The following is a 24,989-nucleotide window of genomic DNA, read 5'->3' on the forward strand; positions in this document are numbered from 1 at the left end:
ATTAAGCTGGCTTTTTTTAAAAATCACTTTATGAATTACAAATGGAGCACGGTCTTTGGCTTTCTCTTTCCTCTCCACCTAACTTTCCCTGCTTTTATCAGTCCCACATCCAGAAGACTCTCCTTTTGGCCTGCAGGGATCTCACCTTCCTTTTTATTCATGTTGTCCATACCTTTTCAGTGACGGTTTTGTTTTGTTTTGTGGCAGCTGTACTGAAACCGAGCAGGACCCTACAGGGCCTTCCCAGGTACAGATTCCCCCCTCCCCCACCATATCTCCTGCCTCTCGTTTATAGAAAAGCTTTAGCCTCCTAGGCCTTCCCCAAGTTCTATGAAGCAAATTTAATCAGAGAAGTGAGAAGATACAGAAACAAAGGAAAAACAGTCAAGCAAGACAAAATAATAATAATTTAGCCATAAAGCAAAGTCAAGGACCTTTAGCGCCTCCTCAAGAGCTATAGATAATATCCTGAGCCACATCCTTGATTTGTTTTGCAGATACTGAAGCCCCCACCAGGTGGGAGAAGTTTACTGCATGCTGCCCACAAGCACATAGACCCCAGACCAGCTGGAACCAGAAGGTTGATGACGTTTAACTCCCAAAATTCCACCCTGTTACCTCACCGCCAACCAATCAGAAGAATGTCCACAAGCTGATCAGGCCCCCTACAATCCTCACCTGTAATGTGGCCTTTAAAAGCCCTTCCCTGAAAGCCATCAGGGAGTTCGGGCCTTTTGAGCATGAGCTGCCCTATCTTGTTGCTTGACCCCACTTTGGGCGCCTTGCAGTAAACACTATCCTTCACCACAACCCGGTGTCAGTAGATTGGCTTTACCATGAGTCAGGTGAGCAGACCCAGGTTTGGTTTGGTACCAATACTTCCTTATACTCTACCACACCTAACACAGTGCAATAAATATTTTATCGAATTATACTTTTTGGTTGGTTTTTACTTGAACTTTCGGTTGAGGCAATAGTAGGTTCAGGGGAAAAAATTAAGTTCAAGAGAATTTTTTAGGTTACGTAGATGGTGTAATGATAGGTAGGGGTAGCTTGTAATTTTGTGCAATCAAGTCACCTCCAGCCAGACACATTCTCATCAGTGTATAATCAGGGTATAAACAGTGTCAATTGGGCTGGAACAGCTAGAACCAGGGACTCAATGCCATGAAGATGCCTCTTCTCCATCACTTATCTTTGCTTTACTTTGCATACTGGCTTCATTCTTTTTTCTCTGAATAATGGCTTCCTCCACATGGCCAAAGCAGCTCCTGAATTTTACATTTTACAGTCACAGACACATCCACATGCTTGGAGACTGACCCAAAAATCTGTATCCCAAATACAAAAAGTCCTGAAAAGAGATTCATTGGCCCAGGTGGGATCAGATACACACCCCTGGACTGGTCAACTGTGGCAGCAGGGCAAGGTGATGTGATTGGCCCATTTGACTTACCAGGAACCTCCTTACCCAGGCCGATGGACAGGTCACGATCTACTAGTATGGCTATTTCCATAAGTAGCCTCTCAGAGGGGGATGTAGAGCACTCCTTAGAAAAGGAGTACAGAGCAACCAACCCCACAGATGTCCCACTGCAGATGTTATTTATTTATTTATTTTATATTTTCTTTTTGGCTGTGTTGGGTCTTCGTTGCTGCATGCGGGCTTTCTCTAGTTGCAGCGAGCAGGGACTTCTCATTGCAGTGGTTTCTCTTGTTGCGGAGCACGGGCTCTAGGTGCACGGGCTTCAGTAGTTGTTGCACGTGGGCTCAGTAGTTGTGGCACACGGGCTCAGTAGTTGTGGCACACGGGCTCTAGAGTGCAGGTTCAGTAGTTGTGACACACGGGCTTAGTTGCTCTGCGGCACGTGGGATCTTCCCAGACCAGGGCTCAAACCCGTGTCCCCTGCATTGGCAGGCGATTCTTAACCACTGCACCACCAGGGAAGTCCCAGATGTTATTTAAAGAGAAAAAAAATGATCTCATCACTTAGTCCACTTACCTTAGTTCTAAGCTCAGGGAACCCCTGCTAAAACCCAGCCAGCCCAGCATTCAACCACATGTCTACAATTATCTCAATTGGCAGCATGCGTAAAATTCTTAAAACAGCTTAGCAACCCTGATTTCTGTGTGTGTGGTGGTAGTGGGGTTGTAAGTGTGGTATATGCTATACCAAATTTTGGACAGCAGGGATAGAAAGGAAAGTGGTCACAAAATCAGGCCAGGAAACATGCAACAGTTGTATGGTGGTGAGAATCACTGTCCTGAATAACAGATTCTCCACCCCACCTGTTTGTTGTTTTTCTCCGTTCTATTCTGAAATGGTCTCAGGGTAACAGAAATGGTATCAAATGTATCATTAAAATCAAAGACGCGGGCTTCCCTGGTGGCGCAGTGGTTGAGAGTCTGCCTGCTAATGCAGGGGACACGGGTTCGAGCCCTGGTCTGGGAAGATCCCACATGCCGTGGAGCGGCTGGGCCCGTGAGCCACAATTACTGAGCCTGCGCGTCTGGAGCCTGTGCTCTGCAACAAGAGAGGCCGCGATAGTGAGAGGCCCGCGCACCGTGATGAAGAGTGGCCCCCGCTTACCGCAACTGGGGAGGGCCCTAACACAGAAGCGAAGACCCAACACAGCCAAAAATAAAAATAAATAAATAAATTTAAAAAAAAAATCAAAGACGCCTCATCATACACTGACAGATACATAAGACATTATCAATGTCATTATTATTACAAGTAGAAGAATAATATCAAATAACAAAACCTAACAATACGTTATCAGTTCAACCTAGTATTAAGAGTGAAAAGTATCTAGCAAGCATCCTTGGGCTGCTAAACCATAGATATTTTTGGATATCTAATTCAGGTAGAAAATGTTCTTGGAAAACTATGTCATCAACTTTCAAACAAATTGATTCATGCTATTATTTCATTAGGATAGAGAAACCACTTTTTAAAAAATAGCTTATTTCCCAGACTAGAGATTATACAAAAGGATCTAGAATAAAGTTGTGAGGGGGAGGAGGAAACAATGGAAAGGTGATTTTCCCCCTAAACCTGAAAGACTAGTGAGCTGTTACATGAAAATGCTTAGTATTATACCCACTTGTTCCAACAGAAGTAAAACCCAGGCTAGGCAATTTCAAAACAGTGGTAATTTTTTATCACTTTCCTTACCTTTCCTCAGCTCCACCTTTATGACTGCTCATCAAATTCAAGTGTTGAAAGGTTTTATGTTTTTAGCAATGCTCTTTTTCCTCTAACAATTTCCTCTTGCTTAAAAATGGCAAACATGTAAAACATGTCATACTATTAGTGACATGGGATCAGAGGGTCTCTTCAGGATAGGACATCTTCATTTCAGGGTGTCCTCTTCAATAAAGATGTCTCTTTCAATAAAATAGGACTTAAAAGGTAAAATTTCAGTGGGCAACTCTCCTACCCACGCCTAATCTTCTGATCATTCTTCACCTTGTCACGGCCACCCTCCTTCCCACTTCATACACTTTCTCCAACAAATTCAGTTCTCTTCCATTCGTTCCTCCCTCTGCATCCTATTTCTCTCCATTCTCTTGCCCACCCACTTTCCATCATTTTTTTCACACCACCCCAACTGCTACCATCCCAGCTGGGAAATAGAGCCTCCCTTCAGACCCCAAGGCAGCCCATTCAGCTGGGCCAGCGTAGGAGCCAACCCTGCCATTCCTCAGCCCAAGGAAAATCAGCAAGTACCTCTGATACAATTACAGCTGCACCAGGATGCATTGCCATAGAGGGAACAAAGCTATCAACATACTTCACTATCTCTGCAAAAGCACATGCTTCAGAGTGCCCACAAGCTTTCAAAATTGACTTTACAATGAGGATTTGTGTATTTTATAGACATTAAAATCATGCTGGTTGTTTGAATTTACATAACATGTTTTCGGGTATAAATTTGTATCTTGTGCTATTTGGAGATGGGGCCACACAAAGACAGGATGGTGCCATTAGTACTAGTTGACTTGGGCTTCCCTGGTGGTGCAGTGGTTGAGAGTCTGCCTGCTAATGCAGGGGACACGGGTTCGAGCCCTGGTCTGGGAAGATCCCACATGCCGTGGAGCAACTAGGCCCGTGAGCCACAGTTACTGAGCCTGCGCGTCTGGAGCCTGTGCTCCGCAACAAGAGAGGCCGCGATAGTGGGAGGCCCGCGCACCGCGATGAAGAGTGGCCCACGCTTGCCACAACTGGAGAAAGCCCTCGTGCAGAAACGAAGACCCAGCACAGCCATAAATAAATAAATTAATTAATTTTAAAAAAAAAGTATTAGTTGACTTTATCTTCAGAAACAGTGACATTATTCTAGCTGGTTTATCGTTATATGTGATCTTTATGGGATTGCTAGACTGCTTTGTTCTGTTTATATAGGTAACTCATTAGCACGCTGCACAGGACACCACATATGGCTTCTGTCTGGCCTCGTCTGTGGAGATGCAAAAACCAAGCCTGGAGAGAAGAAAGATCCTTGTTTTACTCCTAAAAAGGCTCTTCAAAGTGGCCATTTCTTCCTTGACTCCAGTTCCTACTATAACCCACAATTATTCCCCGGGTATTGCTCAGGCTCCTCCATCTCCCTCACCCTGGCCCTAGCAGTTCCTGTAAAAATTCCCTGAGGAGATATATATATCTCCCTGAGGAGGTATAGGTATAGATAAAGACATAGATATAGATATATAGATACTGTCAAAAATAGCACAACTAAAACCACCAAATCAATAAATAGTATTTAGCTCTCAAACTGGGAGCTTCCAAATTCAAAGACTGATATGAAGCTCATGGGCATGAAATTAAAGGATAGTTTATAAAGTGAAAATGAGAAAGTTATTAACGTTTACAATGACTCATTATTACAATGGGGGTTCCAGATGGCAGGAGATTGGTTAAAAGTGATTCTCCCATACCATTTTTAGGAAGATGACTTAAGTTTTATTATGACTGTCAGAGGCATTTATAAGAAATAACCTAAGTTTTGCTTATGTTCATGAAATAATCTAGACTTAGTTTTGCTTCCATGGCTTACATGGTTTTGTCTGTCCAGGGAACCCTCAGGTTTGGTCTCCCTTTTGTATTTATGTTTAGCAATTCCCCCCCTTTCCGGTCATTATCTCAGCAAGCTAAGAGTGTGACCAACTAGTTTAGCATTACTCTTGGTAACCACTGTTGATACAGCCAGGCTAAAGAATCACACATTCATTGTTTCCAATAGTTGAGTCAACAGGATGGAGGGTCATGTAGTTGCTGTTACCAACAGCTGCATCATCATCATAGACGTGGGAAGTTAGATCACTGAGTTCTTCAGGTTATCTAATCCTGATGAATTTGATAACGAATACACCATACTTTTCTATACTTACCTGGTAGGAGAGATACCACGATAACCATAGTTTTCTAGTGAAACAATTTTTTCCATAGTCATCCCACTTTTTTTTTTTAAACATTTATTTATTTATTTTTAATTTATTTTATTTATTTATTTTTTGGCTGTGTTGGGTCTTCGTTTCTGTGCGAAGGCTTTCTCTAGTTGTGGCAAGCGGGGGCCACTCTTCATCGCGGTGCACGGGCCTCTCACTATCGTGGCCTCTCTTGTTGTGAAGCACGGGCTCCAGACGCGCAGGCTCAGTAGCTGTGGCTCACGGGCCTAGCTGCTCCGTGGCATGTGGGATCTTCCCAGACCAGGGCTCGAACCCGTGTCCCCTGCATTAGCAGGCAGATTCTCAACCACTGCACCACCAGGGAAGCCCCTCATCCCACTTTTATCAAAGATATTTATAGTGAAACTAATTTGTTTATAAGTCATCTTATTAAACTTGGATAGATTATTTACATAAATGTAGTAAGAATAGTAATTCTATGCAGATTCTCAAATATGACATTTTGGTCAAAGCCTTGGTAATATCCAAGGGGCTTTACTGGCTCCATAAAGTCAACTTTAGTTCTTTAAAATTGTCTGGTAATAAGGAATTTCAGATTAGACCTTTAAAGTCTCTTTAGGCTAAGAAGCCAAGCTAAGGACTTGTTTAATTGTGTCCTGCTACAAGAAGAACAAATTCTTATTGAGTTTATATAAATACATATATTGTCATGAAAAGAGGAGTATTTAATAAGAGTTTCTGAATTCTGGAGGGATTAGGTAGGGAGAAAAAGATAAATGTTTCAACTTTTGTTTACAAAAGTATACTTTCTCAAATTGCTGTCAAGTTATAAATATTAATAGCTTAAAAGAGAGAAGCAAAAGGAGTCCTTTAAATCTGGAAAACAAAACATTAAACAACCAGCAATATTTAAAATGAAGTCATAAAAGTTATAATCATCTTCATCAGTTCATTCAGTCTCCTGTAATTAATTTTTGTTTTGCTTCATCTTGGGTTAGTAGCTTTATGAATCAATCACTTTTCCAGCAGAGTCTTAGAAATTCTTACCCAGTTCGGTGTTATGATCTTAAAGTTATCAGAAACCTGTATTCTAGAGTACTTGTTAATATCTTTTCCATAAATCTCTTTGAAGATGAAGCATTTTGCCTGTAGATGATTACAAATGCTTTCAGAGAGGAATCAAGAGTAAAACAATAACTGTGACAAAAGACTTAAAAACATCCATGGTTAAAGATCTAGTGAGAATTCACCAAAAAATGATGCCCAAATTATTATTTTGTGACATACAATATTATAAAATAATAACTGGAATTTTGACTGATAACATTATACAAGGACATATCAGGTTTTTAGGAATTTCATATAATTTCTAGAACACATATTAATAATATATACTATGTAAATATAACCTAAGAAGGTCAAACATTACTTTTTATTTGACAATGTTTGCCATGTAATTTAATATCAAATAAGCCTAAATAAACTGAGATTTCTCTTTTGTAAGGAGAAAGAGCAAATTTTTTCAGAACTTCCAGGGGCCCTCTGGAAAATTCCAAAGTTAGTTTGAGATCAAAAAGACTTCATTCAGAATTTGATTTGGGGAAGTTTGTTAAAAATGTCAAAAGATTTGAAACCCTTGATCAGTTAGGAGTGTAAGTCACTATGACATAATACTTAGTTATCTGTTCACCAAAGTGATAACTGAAAGATTTCAAAGGCAAATATAGAAAGTTATATAGTTGTAAAAAACCCTAGCTCTTAAAATTGAAAAGACTCAGTTTTCCTAATTAATCAAAGATCTGATAAAGACAATGTGGAACACAGGAAATATTTCCCATGACACAGAATCCTTGTTTCCTAGGCAGATTACATTAAAGGTAAAGAAAAACCTTTTATAATATTTTATTAAGAACAGACCAATAGCCTAAGAAATTTTGTGATTTTAACAGAGAGAAAATTAAACTCTAGTTTTGTATCAGTACATTACTGAGCTCATTTTAAAAATCCTTGTAAATAAATCTATTCAATTTTAGCCAGCTGTGACCTCACAACATAAAATTTCTCTTCCACAAACCTTTTGCATCTTTCTATATCCATTTAGGTTTTGCCTTCTTCTTTTTCCTTTCTTCTTCTGAAAAAAAAAAAAAGTCATTTTATTTTACACATTACTCTCTTTCTCCTTAACAAAAACACATCCTATATTCCTTGCATACTCCTCATATGAAAATACATTTTATTGTAAATCAACTATCCTTCAATTTTTAAAAATTACAAGTTCAAACCTCATAATAAGGATCACTTTGATGTTCCATATCCCTAGAATCAGCAATATTTTCACTATTATACTGATTTCTTCCAATCAATGTGAGGGAGAGCAATGTCAGTTTTCATTTCTTTGAATCAAAGTGAAAAACTGCAGGGCAGAATAGTCTGACAAATAATGTTCATGTGCTGTTGGTTGTCAAAGAGAAGAGTTAGAGGGAAAGAGAAAACCAGACATCAGCTCCTCGCCCTACAATACACTAAACAACCAGCTCAGGTGGTTTTGTGTCCTATTCACTTGTGCAGTAACTATTGCTTGTATCCATGCCATGTAAACTCAGTCTATTATTTTCAGGATGTAGAACACACCTCTACGTCCTTAGCAAGGAAACGGAAGAGCCAGTCCAATAATGAATGAGTGCTTTGGCACTTGTTAGGGGTTTGTATCCTCGGGTTTAGACCCATGAGTTTATTAATTTCCTAATGCTAGATATTTAGGGGCTTTATGGAGAATGGATAGAAGTTCTGTTGACAGAATTAAAGGCTATGTAGCTGTGACAAAATTAAGAATGTCTCAGTTCTACTCTGTTTTTGGAATCTGAAGGGAGAAGAAAGTATGTAGAAAAAATATGCAAACACTTACTGAAAACTGTTTGTTCTTTTTTTATTCAGATATTTTATGGAGTTGTTTTTTATGAAGAAATGAAATAAATCTGTACTGATATTTTTTAAATCCAATTTTATTCCCTTTCTTTGTATACAAAGTTGTTTTCCTTCACTCTTTATTGTTTCTAGTAGCTCTATTTTTACATATTGATTATAAATTTTAACTATGAGTAATCTTTATTTTCCAGTGAAAATTACAAAGCAGGCAATAGTGAACTATCTATCATATATTAGCACCCCATAGTAAATTAGCAAATTTATAAATACATAATTATAAAAACTTATACTTTTTAGAAACAGGTTTTTCATAGTACAATATATTTAATGTGGTTTTAATGTGGCAAAAGACATATTTATTAATAGACCCAAATATCTTTGTCTCTGTAAAAATTAAGAAAAATAAATAAATTTAAATTTATGTTTAGTGATCAATGTCTCAGTAAATTATCTTATTTGGAAATGACCTAGATAATAAATGTTCAATATTTAGTTTAGCTTAGTATAAACTTTTATTTACATTTATTTAAATTACTTGTTTTTAACAATTATGCTTAGATTAGCCATCAAACAGCTAGCCATCATCTTAAGTTATTTTGTAACATAGAGATAGCATGAGCTTATTCGACAAATAAACCAAGGTAGAAAAAGTTATATGTTTGCATTACATTTAATATTGACAATTCCAAAGACACGTCTGTTTTTATTAAACCAACAAACTTAAACTAACTTTTATTTAACAAAGATTATCCTGATCATGTGAACTTGAAAACAGTTGGATTAGAGTTTGCATTTCTGAGAGTTTTAGGAATATTTAATTTATACATGCACTTATTTCTCTTTAAGCCAACTAAGTAGAATTCTTTTAAAAATATCAGGGACGGAGTCAAGATGGCAGTGTGGGAAGATGTAGAGTTAGCGTCTCCCCACAACTAGGGCGCCTGCCGGCTGCTGGTGGGGAGACCCCCAAGGAGACAGGAGGAACCCCAAAGTGAACCAGTAGGATGTAGGGGGACTGAGGGGGGAGGAGAAGTGGAGGCCAGACAGGATCAGTGCCCCTGAGGCCGGGGAGATCAGGAGAGGCAGGTGGGAGGGACTCTCCAGGAAGAGCAGGAGAGGAGCAGAGGGCGACTGCCTCCCAACTCAGGCCGGGGAGCCTGCTGAGCTCCCAGGGCGATCCCCTGCCCTCCAAAGCCCCCTCCAGACCACGTGGGTTCTTGAGGGCATAGGAGGGAGGCCAGGGAGATCAGGAGAAGCAGGCAGTAGGGGCCCTCCCAGACCAGAGAAGCAGGAGAGGAGGGCGTTTACCCCACCCACTAGAGCCCAGGAAGCCTGCTGGGCTCCTAGGTGAGGTCCCCTGCCCTCTGAGACCAGGGGTGGGGGGCACACCTGGGCCCCTTCTGTTCCTTGATCCTAAGCCCCAATCCCCACAGCCCCCAGGGCCTTTTCCAGCCCTGTGGGTCCTGAGCATTGGCCCTGCCCACCGCCCAAACCTCGCCCTTGCTTAGGCCCTGCCCTCCACAGCCAAGGCCTTTCCCCCCCTTTTTTTCCCCCTCCTCCTCTTTTTTACTATTGTGGTACTGTAGTACTTTCTGGTTGTTGATTCATCTATATTTTTATTTTTATATTCTTCATAACATATCTGTTAGTTTCCTAGTCTAATTTTATATTTTACTTTGTTATTGGTTTTTTTGTTGTTGTTTTTTTGCCGTCCCAGGTGGCTTGCAGGATCTTGGTTCATGAGCCGAGTTGGGCCTAAGCTCCTGTGGTGGGAGCTCCGAGTCCGAACCACTGGACTAGCAGAGAACCTCAGACCCTACGGAATATTCATCGGAGTGAGGTCTCACGGAGTTCCTCATCTCAGCACCAAGACCCAGCTCTACCCAATAGCCTACAAAACCCAGAGTTGGAAACCTCAGGCCAAACAACCAGTAAGACAGGAACACAATCCCACTCACAAAAAAAAAAAAAAAAAAAAGAGACATGGCAAAAAAATATATCACAGATGAAGGAGCAAGGTAAAAACCTAGAAGACCAAATAAATGAAGAGGAAATAGGTAATCTACCTGAAAAAGAATTCAGAGTAATGATAGTAAAGATGATCCAGAATCTCAGAAATAGAATGGAGGCACAGACTGAGAAAATGCAAGAAATGTTTAACACAGATCTAGAAGAACTAAAGAACAAACAAAGAGAGATGAACAACATAATGACTGAAATGAAAAATACACTAGAAGGAATCAATAACAGAAAAACTGAGGCAGAAGAACAAATAAGTGAGCTGGAAAACAAAATGGTGGAAATAACTGCCAAGGAGCAGAATAAAGAAAAAAGAATGAAAAGAATTGAAGACAATCTCAGAGACCTCTGGGACAACAATAAATGTACCAACATTCGAATTATAGGGGTCCCAAAAGAAGAGGAGAAAAAGAAAGGGCCTGAGAAAATATTTGAAGAGATTATAGTTGAAAACTCCCCTAACATGGGAGAGAAAATAGTCAATCAAGTCCAGGAAGCGCAGAGAGTCCCATACAGGATAAACCCTAGGAAAAACACACCAAGACACATACTAATCAAACTAATAAAAATTAAACTCAAAGAAAAAATATTAAAAGCAGCAAGGGAAAAACAAAAAATAACATACAAAGGAATCCCCATAAGTTATCAGCTGATTTTTCAGTGGAAACTCTACAGGCCAGAAGGGAGTGGCAGGATATACTTAAAGTGATGAAAGAGAAAAACCTACAACCGAGATTACTCTATCCAGCAAGGATCTCATTCAGATTCGACGGAGAAGTCAAAAGCTTTTCAGACAAGCAAAAGCTAAGAGAATTCAGCACCACCAAACCAGCTTTCCAGCAAATGCTAAAGAAACTTCTCAAAGAGGGAAACACAAGAGAAGAAAAGACCCACAAAAATAAACCCAAAACAATTAAGAAAGTGATAATAGGAACATACGTATCGATAATAACCTTGAATGTAAATGGATTAAATGCCCCAACGAAAAGACACAGACTGGCTGAATGGATACAAAAACAAGACCCATATATATGCTGTCTACAAGAGACCCACTTCAGACCTAGGGACACATACAAACTGAACGTGAAGGGATGGAAAAAGATATTCCATACAAATGGAAATCAAAAGAAAGCTGGAGTAGCAATACTCGTATCAGATAAAATAGACTTTAAAATAAAGTCTGCTACAAGAGACAAGGAGGGACACTACATAATGATCAAAGGATCAATCCAAGAAGAAGATATGAAAATTATAAATGTTTATGCACCCAACATAAGAGCACCTCAATACATAAGGCAAATGCTAACAACCATGAAAGGAGAAATCGACAGTAACACAATAATAGTAGGGTACTTTAACACCCCACTTACACCAATGGACAGATATCCAAACAGAAAATAAATAAGGAAACACAAGCTTTAAATGATACAATAGACCAGATAGATCTAACTGACATTTATAGAACATTCCACCCAAAAGTGGCAGAATACACTTTCTTCTCAAGTGCACATGGAACATTCTCCAGGATAGATCACATCTTGGGTCACAAATCAAGTCTTGGAAAATTTAAGAATATTGAAATCATATCAAGCATCTTTTCTGACCACAACGCTATTAGATTGGAAATCAATTACAGGAAAAAAACTGTAAAAAACACAAATACACGGAGGCTAAACAGTGCACTACTAAATAACCAAGAGATCACTGAAGAAATCAAAGAAGAAATTAAAAAATACATAGAAACAAATGACAATGAAAACACACGACCCAAAACCTATGTGACACAGCAAAAGCAGTTCTAAGAGGGAAGTTTATAGCAATACAATCTCACTTCAAGAAACAAGAAAAATCTCAAATAAACAATCTAACCCTACACTTAAAACAACTAGAGAAAGAAGAACAAAGAAAACCCAAAGTGAGTAGAAGGAAAGAAATCATAAAGATCAGAGCAGAAATAAATGAAATAGAAACAAAGAAAACAATAGCAAAGATCAGTAAAACTAAAAGCTGGTTCTTTGAGCAGATAAACAAAATTGATAAACCCTTAGCCAGACTCATCAAGAAAAAAAGGGAGAGGATGCAAATCAATAAAATTAGAAATGAAAAAGGAGAAATCACAACTGACACTGCAGAAATACAAAGGATTATAAGATACTACTACAAGCAACTATATGCCAATAAAATGGACAACCATGAAGAAATGGACAAATGCTTGGAAAGGTACAATTTTCCAAGACTGAACAGGGAAGAATTAGAAAATATAAACAGGCCTATCACAAGTAATGAAATTGAAACCGTAATTAAAAATCTTCCAACAAACAAAAGTCCAGGACTAGATGGCTTCACAGGTAAATTCTATCAAACATTTAGAGAAGAGCTAACACCAATCATTCTCAAAATCTTCCAAAAAATTGCAGAGGGAGCAATTCATTCCACAAAGCCACCATCACCCTGATACCAAAACCAGTAAATGATATCACAAAAAAAGAAAATTATAGACCAATATCACTGATGAACATAGATGCAAAAATCCTGAACAAAATACTAGCAAACAGAATCCAACAGCACGGACTGCACTTTCCAGCAAGACACAGGCTGTCTGCATCTCAGGGGTGGGTCTGAGGACAGCTCTCGAAAGATGGGGGAACCTGAATGGACCAGTTTTCCAAGCCAGCCTCTTCTGGGGAAGCGCAAAAGAAATATGATGCTTGAGACGTTGGAGAAGAAAAGACAAGACCATTTAGCCAAGGCCAAGCAGAGACATCGTGACGGAACTGCACTTCCTATGAGGCTGACCAGCTGCGTTTTCAGGAGGCCAGTCACAAAGATAACTTCTCATCCTGACAATGCGGTCAGGCGCCGTCAATGCGAGGGGACCTTGGAGAAGCCCCAACAAGTCTGTGCATTCAGGAGACTGCAGGGGCTCCAGGTCTACAGCCCTGAAGGAGAACTTTTCAGCACGTTGGACAGCACAATTATTTTCGGAGTAATTGCCCTGCGTGGTGCAGATGAATCCCTGGGCCGTGCTGGTGCCAGGTCTCTGCACACCAGCCCTGAAGCCATCACTACCCAGTTTTCAGACGGGGCAGAGATGATCCCAGGATTGGGTCTCTTCCTCCCACAGACCCTCTGCAGGCAACGAGTAACATATGCAGATATTCGCCGACAGTCTCGGAAAGTGAAAGGAGCAAGGGAGAGACTGGATATGGCCTTGAGGGCAGACAGGCTTGCCAGGGAGACAGAGAGAGCCAGGAGCCCTGAGAACTAGGTGAAAAATGGAGAAGACTGTCCTGAAGAAGCCGAGTGCTGCGGCCCCTGGGAAGTGGTTCACTGCAGGACAGCCCTTCGTTCTACTTGCCTCTTTAAGTGTCAACCCTGTTTCTGGAGTGAGATGCTTTGTTAGATTAACATTGTACTCTATTAAACTCTTGGTAGACAAAAACGACAAGAGTAAACGTTTTTGTGAGTGAGAGATTGGGTTTCATGTGACAAGAAAAATAATTTTTCCTTATCTTTGTACACTTCAATCTCTGTCAGGATTTCTCTATTGAATTCTACAGAGGTAATCTAGTCTGGGGGGATTATTTAATGTTTTTAGTTGTAATATTTTCTTACATTGCTTACACTTAGGCAAGGAATGATACCTACTCTAGAGATTATTTTTTAATATTAATTCTATAAAATTTTATTAAGCTTGCTTTTTACTTTTCATTTTAACATCTTTATTTTGTCATTATTGTGTCAAATGCTAAATCAGACATAAGACTTTTTTTTTTTACATCTTTATTGGAGTATAATTGCTTTACAATGGTGTGTTAATTTCTGCTGTACAACAAAGTGAATCAGCCATGTGCATATATATCCCCATATCCCCTCCCTATTGCATCTCCCTCCCACCCTCCCTATCCCACCCCTCTACGTGGACACAAAGCACCGAGCTGATCTCCCTGTGCTATGCGGCTGCTTCCTACTAGCTATCTATTTTACATTTGGGAGTGTATATATGTCCATGCCACTCTCTCACTTCGTCCCAGCTTACCATTCCCCCTCCCTGTGTCCTCAAGTTCATTCTCTACGTCTGTGTCTTTATTCCTGTCCTGCCCCTAGGTTCATCAGAACCTTTTTTTTTTTTAGATTCCATATATATATGTTAGCATACGGTATTTGTTTTTCTCTTTCTGACTTACTTCACTCTGTATGACAGACTCTAGGTCCATCCACCTTACTACAAATAACTCAATTTCGTTTCTTTTTATGGCTGAGTAATATTCCATTGTATATATGTGCCACATCTTTATCCATTCATCTGTTGATGGACACTTAGGTTGCTTCCATGTCCTGGCTATTGTAAATAGAGCTGCAATGAACATTGTGGTACATGACACTTTTTGAATTATGGTTTTCTCAGGGTATATGCCCAGTAGTGGGATTGTTGGGTCATATGGTAGTTCTATTTTTAGTTTTTCAAGGAACCTCCATACTGTTCTCCATAGTGGCTGTGTCAGTTTACATTCCCACCAACAGTGCAGGGGGTTCCCTTTTCTCCACACCCTCTCCAGCATTTATTGTTTGTAGATTTTTGATGATGGCCATTCTGACTGGTGTGAGATGATATCTCATTGCAGTTTTGATTTGCATTTCTCTAATGATTAATGACGTTGAGCATTCTTTCATGTGTTTGTTGGCAATCTGTATATCTTCTTTGGAGAAATGTCTTTTTAGGTCTTCTGCCCATTTTTAGATTGGGTTGTTTGGTTTTTTGATATTGATCTGCATGAGCTGCTTGTAAATTTTGGAGATTAATCCTTTGTCAGTTGCTTCATTTGCAAATATTTTTACATACTCTTTTTAAATGTACTTTTTAAAGGTTCATTTTTTTCCCTAGAACTTGATTTTGAAAATATTACTGATGAGTTTGCTTCTAGTAAAACAAAGAAAGTAAAATTTTCATAAATTCTGGTTAAGGGATAAATAAAATATTTAAATTAAAAAAAAAAAAAAAAGAACCCAACAGCACGTTAGCACGTTAAAAGGATCATACGCCATGATCAAGTGGGATTTATCCCAGGGATGCAAGGATTCTTCAATATATGCAAATCAATGTGATACACCACATTAACAAATTAAGGAATAAAAACCATATGATCATCTCAATAGATGCAGAAAAGGCTTTTGACAAAATTCAACACCCATTTATGATAAAAACTCTCCAGAAAATGGGCATAGAGGGAACCTACCTCAACATAATAAAGGAAATATATGACAAACCCACAGCAAGCATCATATTCAATGGTGAAAAACTGAAAGCATTTCCACTAAGATCAGGAACAAGACAAGGATGTCCACACTCGCCACTCTTATTCAACATCGTTTTGGAAGTCCTAGCCACAGCAATCAGAGAAGAAAAAGAAATAAAAGGAATGCAAATTGGAAAAGAAGAAGTAAAACTGTCACTGTTTGCCAATGACATGATACTATACATAGAAAATCCTAAAGATGCCACCAGAAAACTACTAGAACTAATCAGTGAATTTGGTAAGGTTGCAGGATACAAAATTAATGCACAGAAATCTCTGGCACTCCTATACACCAAAAACGAAAAATCAGAAAGAGAAATTAAGGAAACACTCCCATTAACCATTACAACAAAAAGAATAAAATACCTAGGAATAAACCTGCCTAAGGAGGCGAAAGACTTGTACTCAGAAAACTATAAAACACTGATGAAAGAAATCAAAGATGACATAAACAGATGGAGAAATATACCATGTTCTTGGATTGGAAGAATCAATATTGTGAAAATGACTATACTACCCAAAGCAATCTACAGATTCAACACAATCCCTACCAAACTACCAATGCCATTCTTCACAGAATTAGAACAAAAAATTTTACAATTTGTATGAAAACACAAAAGACCCCGAATATCCAAAGCAATCTTGAGAAAGAAAAACAGAGCTGGAGGAATCAGGCTCCATGACTTCAAACTATACCACAAAGCTACAGTAATCAAGACAATATGGTACAGGCACAAAAACAGAAATATAGATCAATGGTACAGGACAGAATGCCCAGAGATAAACCCACGCACATGTGGTCACCTAATTTATGACAAAGGAGGCAAGAACATACAATGGAAGAAAGACAGCCTCTTCAATAAGTGGTGCTGGGAAAACTGGACAGCTACATGTAAAAGAATGAAATTAGAACACTACCAAACACCATACACCAAAAAAACTCCAAATGGATTAAAGACTTAAATGTAAGACCAGACACTATAAAACTCTTAGAGGAAAACATAGGAAAAACACTCTTTGACATAAACCACAGCAAGATCTTTTTTGACCCACCTCCTAAAGTAACGGAAATAAAAACAAAAATAAACAAATGGGACTTAATTAACCTTAAAAGCTTTTGCATAGCAAAGGAAACCATAAACAAGACAAAAAGACAACCCTCACAATGGGAGAAACTATTTGCAAATGAAACAACAGACAAAGGATTAATCTCCAAAATATACAAACAGCTCATGGAGCTAGCTCAATATCAAAAAAACAAACAATTCAGTTAAAAAATGGGCAGAAGACCTAAATAGACATTTCACCAAGGATGACATACAGATAGCCAAGAGGCACATGAAAAGATGCTACACATCACTAATTATTAGAGACATGCAAATCAAAACTACAATGAGGTATCACCTCACGCCAGTCAGAATGCCCATTATCAAAAAATCTATAAAAAAAAAATCTAGAAACAATAAATGCTGGAAAGGGTGTGGTGAAAAGGGAACCCTCCTGCACTGTTGGTGGGAATGTAAATTGATACAACCACTATGGAAAACAGTATGGAGGTTCATTAAAAAACTAAAAATAGAACTACCATATGACCCAGCAATCCCACTACTGGACACATACCCTGAGAAAACCATAATTCAAAAAGAGTCATGTACCACAATGTTCACTGCATCTCTATTTACAATAGCCAGGACATGGAAGCAACCTAAGTGTCCATCAACAGATGAATGGATAAAGAAGATGTGGCACATAAATACAATGGAATATTACTCAGCCATAAAAAGAAATGAAATTGAGTTATTTGTAGTGAGGGGGATGGACCTGGAGTCTGTCATACAGAGCGAAGTAAGTCAGAAAGAGAAAAACAAATACCGTATGCTAACACATATATATGGAACCTAAAAGCAAAAATGGTACTGATGAACCTAGTTGCAGGGCAGGAATAAAGAGACAGACATAGAAAATGGACTTGATGACATGGGGTGGGAGGGCGAAGCTGGGGCGAAGTGAGAGTAGCATCGACATATATACACTACCGAATGTAAAATAGTTGGCTGGTGAGAAGCAGCTGCATAGCACAGGGAGATCGGCTCAGTGCTTTGCCATGACCTAGAGGGGTGGGATAGGGAGGAAGGGAGGGAGGCTCAAGGGGGAGGGGATATGGGGACATGTGTATGCATATGGCTGATTTGCTTTGTTGTGCAACAGAAACTAACACAGTATTGTGAAGTAATTATACTCCAATAAAGATCTATTAAAAAAATATCATATATATATGGGAATTCCCTGGCGGTCCAGTGGTTAGGACTCGGGGCTTTCACTGCCGAGGGCCCGGGTCCAACCCCTGGTTGGGGAACTAAGATCCCACAAGCTGCACGGGGTGGCCAAAAAAAATATCATATATGTATATATATAATATACATACATATATGGATATACATAAACATGTAGACAGACACAAAGGTCTTATAGTTTTCATTTTTTAATTTTAGCCATATCTCAGGTATAATAATACAAAACTCAAAAGAATCTGGATCCAAATTGTGTTTCTGCTGGCCGACAGACTAAGTTAAGGTTACCTGCTCAGATGGCCAAAGTTTTTTAATGAAGATTGTGTGTGTGTGTGTGTGTGTGTGTGTGTGTGTGTGTGTGTGTGTGCGCGCGCGCGCGCGCACACATGCGCGCACTGTAAGGATTCTTTTAGAGAAGCTATTTTTAGAGTCACTTTGTCTCTTAGAAACTTCTGCATACAAATCAAAGAGTATCTTCCATCGTCTCTGAGAGGTTTGCAATCCTCTTTTCAAGGGCACCCCGTAAAGTGGACTATCTTATCTACGTTAAAGTTTCCCCGAAGTGGCCACTACAATTCCAAATTATCCTTTATAAAGTTCACCCATTTTGCCAGAAAGGCACAAGATCCTGGTCCATAGTAGGTATACATACAAGAAGCAAGAGTTTTTAAGGGAAGAGGAGAATGAGATTTAGATGAGGTGGAGCCTATCTATCTCTTCCTCTAGATTCCCTGAAACAATCTGTGAGGAGCTCAGTAATCATACCATTGCCTAAATCCCAGGGAATCACAAGTTTCTCCCCTTTCAGACAGAAGGGTGACTTACCAAGAAGCTTCAACAAACAGAATACAGGTATGCACAATAAATTCCAAGAGCTCAACATGCAAAGAGAGCAGCATTCAGGCTGACTGCAAGGTTGGCAAGACAGTGGTGAGCTCAATGGGCCCAGTGGGTACCAGCACGTGGTTGCTCACTGGCCTCAGAGTTGTTGAGGATCTTCTTTGGATCCCACTTCTGATGTCAGAAAACTGTCAAAAATCCAGAAATAACACAATCAAAACCACCAAATCAATAAGTAGTATTTAGTAAGAGTTTGTTGTGTATATAAAAACAGTTAGGAACTGGGAGCTTCCAGATTCAAAGATGGATATGAAGGTCACAGGCATTAAATTACAGCAAGGCTTATAAAGTGAAAATGAGAAAGTTATTAATGTTTACAATGACTGGTTATTACAATGGGGGGTTCCAGATGGCAGGGGATTGGTTAAAACTGATTATCTCATACCATTTTAAAGACCATGACTTAAGGTTGTTTTTTTTTTTTACGACTGTCAGAGGCATTTACAAGAAATAACCTAGGTTAAGTTTCATTTATGTCCATGAAATAAGCTAGATTTAGTTGAGCTTACTGGCTTAAATGGTTTTGTCTGCTCAGGGAATTCTCAAGTCCAGTCTCCATTTTGTATTTAATTTTAACCACACACACACACACACACACACACACACTGAGAGCAATCTGCTTTAATGTACTAGAATAAATGTCTCAGGCCAAGCCTGCCAGAGTTTGGTTTTGCTATTAAAGGGCACATTCGGGGCCCCTCAAGGTACTGAAATCTAGTGTTGGGAAACTAGGGAAACAGTGTCACTTGCAGGAAGCCCAAATTGAATACTTTAGTGATTGGAGCTGCTCCAATTCTAACTGAAGTCTGTGCCTTCCTGTCTGGGACTATAAGCGTTGAGAAACACTCTGGGTGAGGGAGTGGGTGGGAGGGAATCAGAGAGGGGTTCACTACTGATGAGGCATATGCGGGAGACTCATAAGTCTGTTCAATCATTCCCAGACCGAGAGCCCCACGGAAACCAAGCTGCTTTGAGCGCTTCCTCGTCACGCCTGCAGTGAACCTGCAGATTCTCTGCCTTCCAGCCCCGCCAGCCCACACCACTGAGAACTAACATCAGCCAATCCGGTCCCCGCCAGTTCTCGCACTTCCCCTCCCTAATGCTGACGCCACCATCATCAGGTCTCCGCCCCATGTGCCTCCCTACTTCATCCTTTGTCACCATAGAAACACACAGAGATTCAATGATGTTTGAGGGACTAAGAATACAGAGATGAAAAAAGCACAGTCTTGCACCAGGAGAGGCACACAGCCTACGAGAGCGAGAACACGGAAACAAATCAATATAATATGACATTAACTGAGGAATATGCAAAATACTCCTGATACAGCAAGAGTGAATTATTCCTGAACAATGTGATTTGGACAGTATTTTCCTCATCCACTATATTAGCTTCCTATTGCTGCTGTAACAAATTACCACAAACTTAGTGGGTTAAAACAACACAGATTGATTATCTTACAGTTCTGGATGTCAGATGTCTGACACACGACTCAGTGGGCTACAATCAAGGTGTGTTGGCAGGTCTGTTTTCTTTCCTGGAGGCTCTTGGAGAGAAATCATTTCAGAATCCCCTGCAAACCAGTTCTGGGGATGGCTTTTACTTGGCCAAGAGGCTCTTACAGTCTCAGAGAAAGTCAAGATAATGAATAGGAGGAATTTTTCTGATGAATTCTATCTTAAATTCTTAAAAAATAATCAATAGAGGGCTTCCCTGGTGGCACAGTGGTTAAGAATCCGCCTGCCAATGCAGGAGACACGGGTTCGAGCCCTGGTCCGGGAAGATCCCACATGCCGCGGAGCAACTAAGCCCGTGTGCCACAACTACTGAGCTCGCGTGCCACAACTACTGAAGCCCACGCGCCTAGAGCCTGTGCTCTGCAGCAAGAGGCCACCGCAATGAGAAGCCAGCGCACCACAACGAAGAGTAGCCCCCACTCACCGCAACTAGAGAAAGCCCGCACGCACAGCAATGAAGACCCAACCCAGCCAAAAATAAATATAATAAATAAATAAATTTATTTTAAAAATCAGTAGAGCCAATATATTAATTTAATCCATTTATTAAGCACCTACTATAGGCCAGGTGCTTTGCTGGGTGCTAAGGTTACAAAGATCAAACAGACAGAGTTCCTGACCTCCAGGAATCCACCACCCTGAGAGGAAAAAACAGAAATGTGATCAAATGCACTCTGATAACTGCTCCAATGAATAATGTGCCATAAGACCTCAGAGGAAGCAATATAAATAATGCATTCTGCTGGTATGCAGTGTTGGAGGAGTCTTGGTGAGGAGACAGGATAGTGGCCTGTAGAGCCACAAGAGAAGATGACATTTGAGAGTTCTTCCCTTAGAGAAAAAGAGACTAAATAACCCAAACTGAATTTTCCAGTTTCATAAATACACTTTTTATAAAGAGGCTAAGAACGCTTCCCAAATAATTAAATGGGAATGTGTTTGTTTGTTCTTCTGTCTCACATTATCACACATACCTGGCTAATTAAAATATGTCATTTTAGGGACTTCCTGGTGGTCCAGTGGTAAAGAATCCGCCTTCCAATGCAGGGGACGTGGACTCGATCCCTGGTCAGGGACCTAAGATCCCACATGCCGTGGGGCAACTAAGCCCATGCACCACAACTACTGAGCTCACGCACCTCAACGAGAGAGCCCATGTGCCACAAACTACAGAGCCCACTCGCCCTGGAGCCCGCGCGCCAGAACTAGAGAGAGAAAACCTGCATGCCACAACTAGAGAGAAGCCCACACACCGCAATGAAGAGCCCGCACGCCACAACTAAGACCCAACGCAGCCAAAAATAAAATCAAATAATAAAATAATAATAATAAATAAATCGTTAAAAAAATAAAATGTCATTTTAATTAAAGGCATCCATGGAAGGTGGCCAGGTATCAATGTACCAACGGCCCAGCTGCTCATCTCCTGGCAAGAAAGTTCCCTAAGTAACCTGCCAATGTCACCATCACCCCCAACCCAGATGAAACTTATGCTGGAGGCAACCAGGGTTATGTGTCCTCAGAGGAAATGAGTTGCATAAGCAAGACATCCGTTTCACTGCATTCTCAGAGGACTTAGTTCCACGCCCAGGGAGAAGTAATGTGACTCTCTCAGGATGGTTCAGAGCCAAGCCCCAGATTCCTGAGGGAGATTCATTGCTTGCTAACATGAACTTTGGCCCCGGGTAGACAAATCTCCAAACCATCGCCTTCATATGTCATGTTTGTTCAAGTCAAGACACACCTATCAAGTGCCTACTCTATGAGAGAAACTGCTTTGATGCTGGAGCCACGAGACGGAAAACGACAGTCTCTGCCACAGAGGGGCTCATGTCTGGCTTCCTGACTCATTTCCCAGATGAGGAAGCTGAGTGAGGCTCTGAACTTTCTGGTTTCTTTCTCTGGTCTGTTCATGTCGTACCCTCTTCATTTCCTCCCTTCCTGGATTCGCAGAGCCCAACTGAAGTCCTACTTCTTCTAAGAGGATTTCCTGACTCCTGTAATCATTAACTTTTACTTTCTCTACATTTCTATTTCACTAAGTCTGTATCTGACAACTTATCACTTAATTATACTTTGCTTTGTATTATTTCTTTAATTATTTAAAGTGTCCATCATGGAACTCCAATGATATTGTAAGCTTCTTGAAGGCAGGAGTCATCTTTTAAATTTCGAGTCTGGGCACAAAGTTAATTCTCAATATTTAGTTAAGATTTAACTGATTGGATGATGGAAACCAGCTCTCAAGCAGTAATGGAAGGAGAGGAATGGTAAGCAATGCTCCCACCTTCAAAGGCTGGTTTAGTCCCAACCCAGCCTTCAAAAACCAGCTGCATTGCGTTTAAAGAACCTTCCATAAGAGCATAACATAAAAACAAAAGGGTCCACATTATAGATCATATTCACAATCCATCCAATTAAAGATTGAGTCCATCACAGTAAAAAAAAAAAAAAAAAAAAAAAGGATGATTTATTATATGGGAGGACCATGTAAATGTCAACCTCAAAAGCTAGCCTCCCAGCATCCTAAATTTAATTTAACCGATCTATTATCCATGCATTAATCTAAACCCTTTGAGATGTTTTTAAATTAAAAATGACTTTTTTTCTTATTGCCATAAAGGATTTTTTCCTCCCTCTCTCATCCCTATTCTTGGGGTCTGGCACCTTCTAGGAAAGCCTGATTAACAGAAGTAGGCATTTAGTAGGGAAAGAGACAGCAACTCTGTAACATTACAACGCCTGAAAGCACATGAATGTTGGCAGTGGGAAAGGTCTGATTTTTTGTAACCATGGTAAGGGCCTCTTTCTTTCCTCCCCTCTTCTACTTACTTGCAGGATTCAAGCCCAAGGAAATCCTCAGTCCTTTTCTAACCCCTGGCCTGTCTCATCCAGAAGGAACTGGATGACTGACACCCAGCTGAAGGCTATGGAGTGGAAGAAGTCTGAAGGGCTGCGTTTCCCCTGTGGGCTGTAAAAAGACAAGTCCACTACTTTCTTCTGGTCTGTGTTGCTTTGTGTCTATATTCTTTTCTCCTGTTACAGTAGAGTTTTTCCCCTGGTACTTCGGCAGAACTTTTTCCCTAGTACACTAGGTTCTGGGAAAGGAAAGGGAAAGGGAAAGGGATAGGAATAGGAAAAGGAAAGGAAAGGAGAAGCAAAAGCAAAAGCGCCATCAGGAGCAGGTTATCTGCCACTTGCGTATATGGGGCAAAGGCTTTTCACATCCTTTATACCCCTCTTCCATCCTATAGTCAGCCAGAACGTGGCACATTGTAGGAAGGCATCTGACAGTGATCTCTTTCACTGAAGAGAAGATATCATTGAAGAATTCCAAAGAACTCATAAGGGAGAAGAGGATTCCCATTGGTAGAACGAGAAAAGCTTATCCAGAGTCTTGAAGGTTCTGTCTTTATTTACTGGCTCCTAAACTTGGCACAGTGCCTGATACCCTGTAATTATATAATAATATGGATTGATGAAATGGCTAAATAGCAGTATGATAGCTACCATGTATTGAATACTTACCTCACTGCCTAACATGTTGAAAATATATAATAAATATTTGTTGAACAAAGAGGGAATAGCAGTAAGGATAATATTATATTATTGAGAACTTATTGCTCAATTATCTTGTTTAATCCTCACAACAACCATAGGAGATCGGTATTCCCATTATTCCCATTTTACAGATAAGGAAAAATCAGGGTTTACAGGCATTAAGTAACTTTCCCAAAAATCAAAATGGCTAGCAAGAATTTCCCAAATAGCTATTACCAGACGCGCAGTGAATGGTGTCCTTCACCAGAGAGCATAGTCTTATACCCCAGACTTGCCCCGAAAAATTGATGATGCGGGTAGATCTGAGGAAGTAGACTCATGATCCCAGTCATGTACAACAGCAATCGCTGCTGGAATCAGGGGATTCTGCACAGTCAGAGGAACCAAACTGGGAAATGAGACGGCATCTTGAAAACTAGATGATCACAAGGCCTCAAATCATAATCCTCAAGTTCCCCTCTCATGTACATATTCAGCATTTTCTAAGCCTTCAGCCAATATTTCTCCCTTTCTGGTTTGTTTCCCCATGTGGACAAATGTATTCTACATCTAATTTTTACTTTAGTAAATTATAAAGTAATGACACATGGTTCTAACTTAATGGATGTGTTATCATCAAATGGCTCCCCAACATACTGTAAACAAAATGTTTTGAAATTTGTCATTTCAGAATCCTATATCTGAATGTTAATTTTCCTAATCTAGGACTCTTTTCTATCTCAAGCCAGTAAATAAGGAAACTCTATTTCTACTTCTTTCCTTTCCACTGTGTTTTGGCAAAAATAGATTCAGAACTTATTACTATTTAATTTGATCCTTTCAGGTGGATCTGAGTCTGTCTCATTTATTGGCTAGATCCTTACATACATATCATCCTTATCCACCCCTTGGTCCTGTCCACCATGGAAACAGTAAGTGATAAGGGGACAGAAACAAGCATGAAATTCAAAACCAGATGCAACCTGGTACTGGGGCTACAGGGCCCTTATTTTCTGTAACTGGGGTGGACCATTCCTACTTGCCTGTTCTTGGTATAATACAGTAAGGTTAAAGTCAAGATTGGGA

The 24,989-nt window shown here is 40.0% G+C and overlaps 2 protein-coding genes across 4 annotated transcripts in view; one reads left to right on the plus strand and one right to left on the minus strand.

Moving 5' to 3' along the window:
* The window catches only part of ACOT9 (acyl-CoA thioesterase 9), a 77,915-nt gene that overhangs the window by 38,443 nt on the left and 14,483 nt on the right, over window positions 1-24,989 (minus strand). For 2 of the 3 annotated variants that reach the window (XR_009500353.1, XR_009500352.1), the window contains exons 3-4: window positions 18,771-18,973; window positions 7,488-7,544 (exon numbers count right to left, since the gene is read on the minus strand). Coding sequence is in view for 1 of the 3 variants with exons in the window: in XM_059911714.1 (XP_059767697.1) it covers window positions 7,488-7,510 (23 nt within the window). In the remaining 2 variants the exon portion in view is untranslated. The remainder of the gene's footprint in view (window positions 1-7,487; window positions 7,545-18,770; window positions 18,974-24,989) is intronic. The other variant, XM_059911714.1, reaches the window with a different exon arrangement.
* Window positions 12,996-13,625, plus strand: LOC132357900 (methyl-CpG-binding domain protein 3-like 2B). Its single transcript, XM_059911723.1, has one exon. It carries the CDS (start codon window positions 12,996-12,998, stop codon window positions 13,623-13,625), a length of 630 nt encoding a protein of 209 aa, XP_059767706.1.

This window comes from Balaenoptera ricei, chromosome X, assembly GCF_028023285.1.
Source record: "Balaenoptera ricei isolate mBalRic1 chromosome X, mBalRic1.hap2, whole genome shotgun sequence".
Lineage (NCBI taxonomy): Eukaryota > Metazoa > Chordata > Mammalia > Artiodactyla > Balaenopteridae > Balaenoptera > Balaenoptera ricei.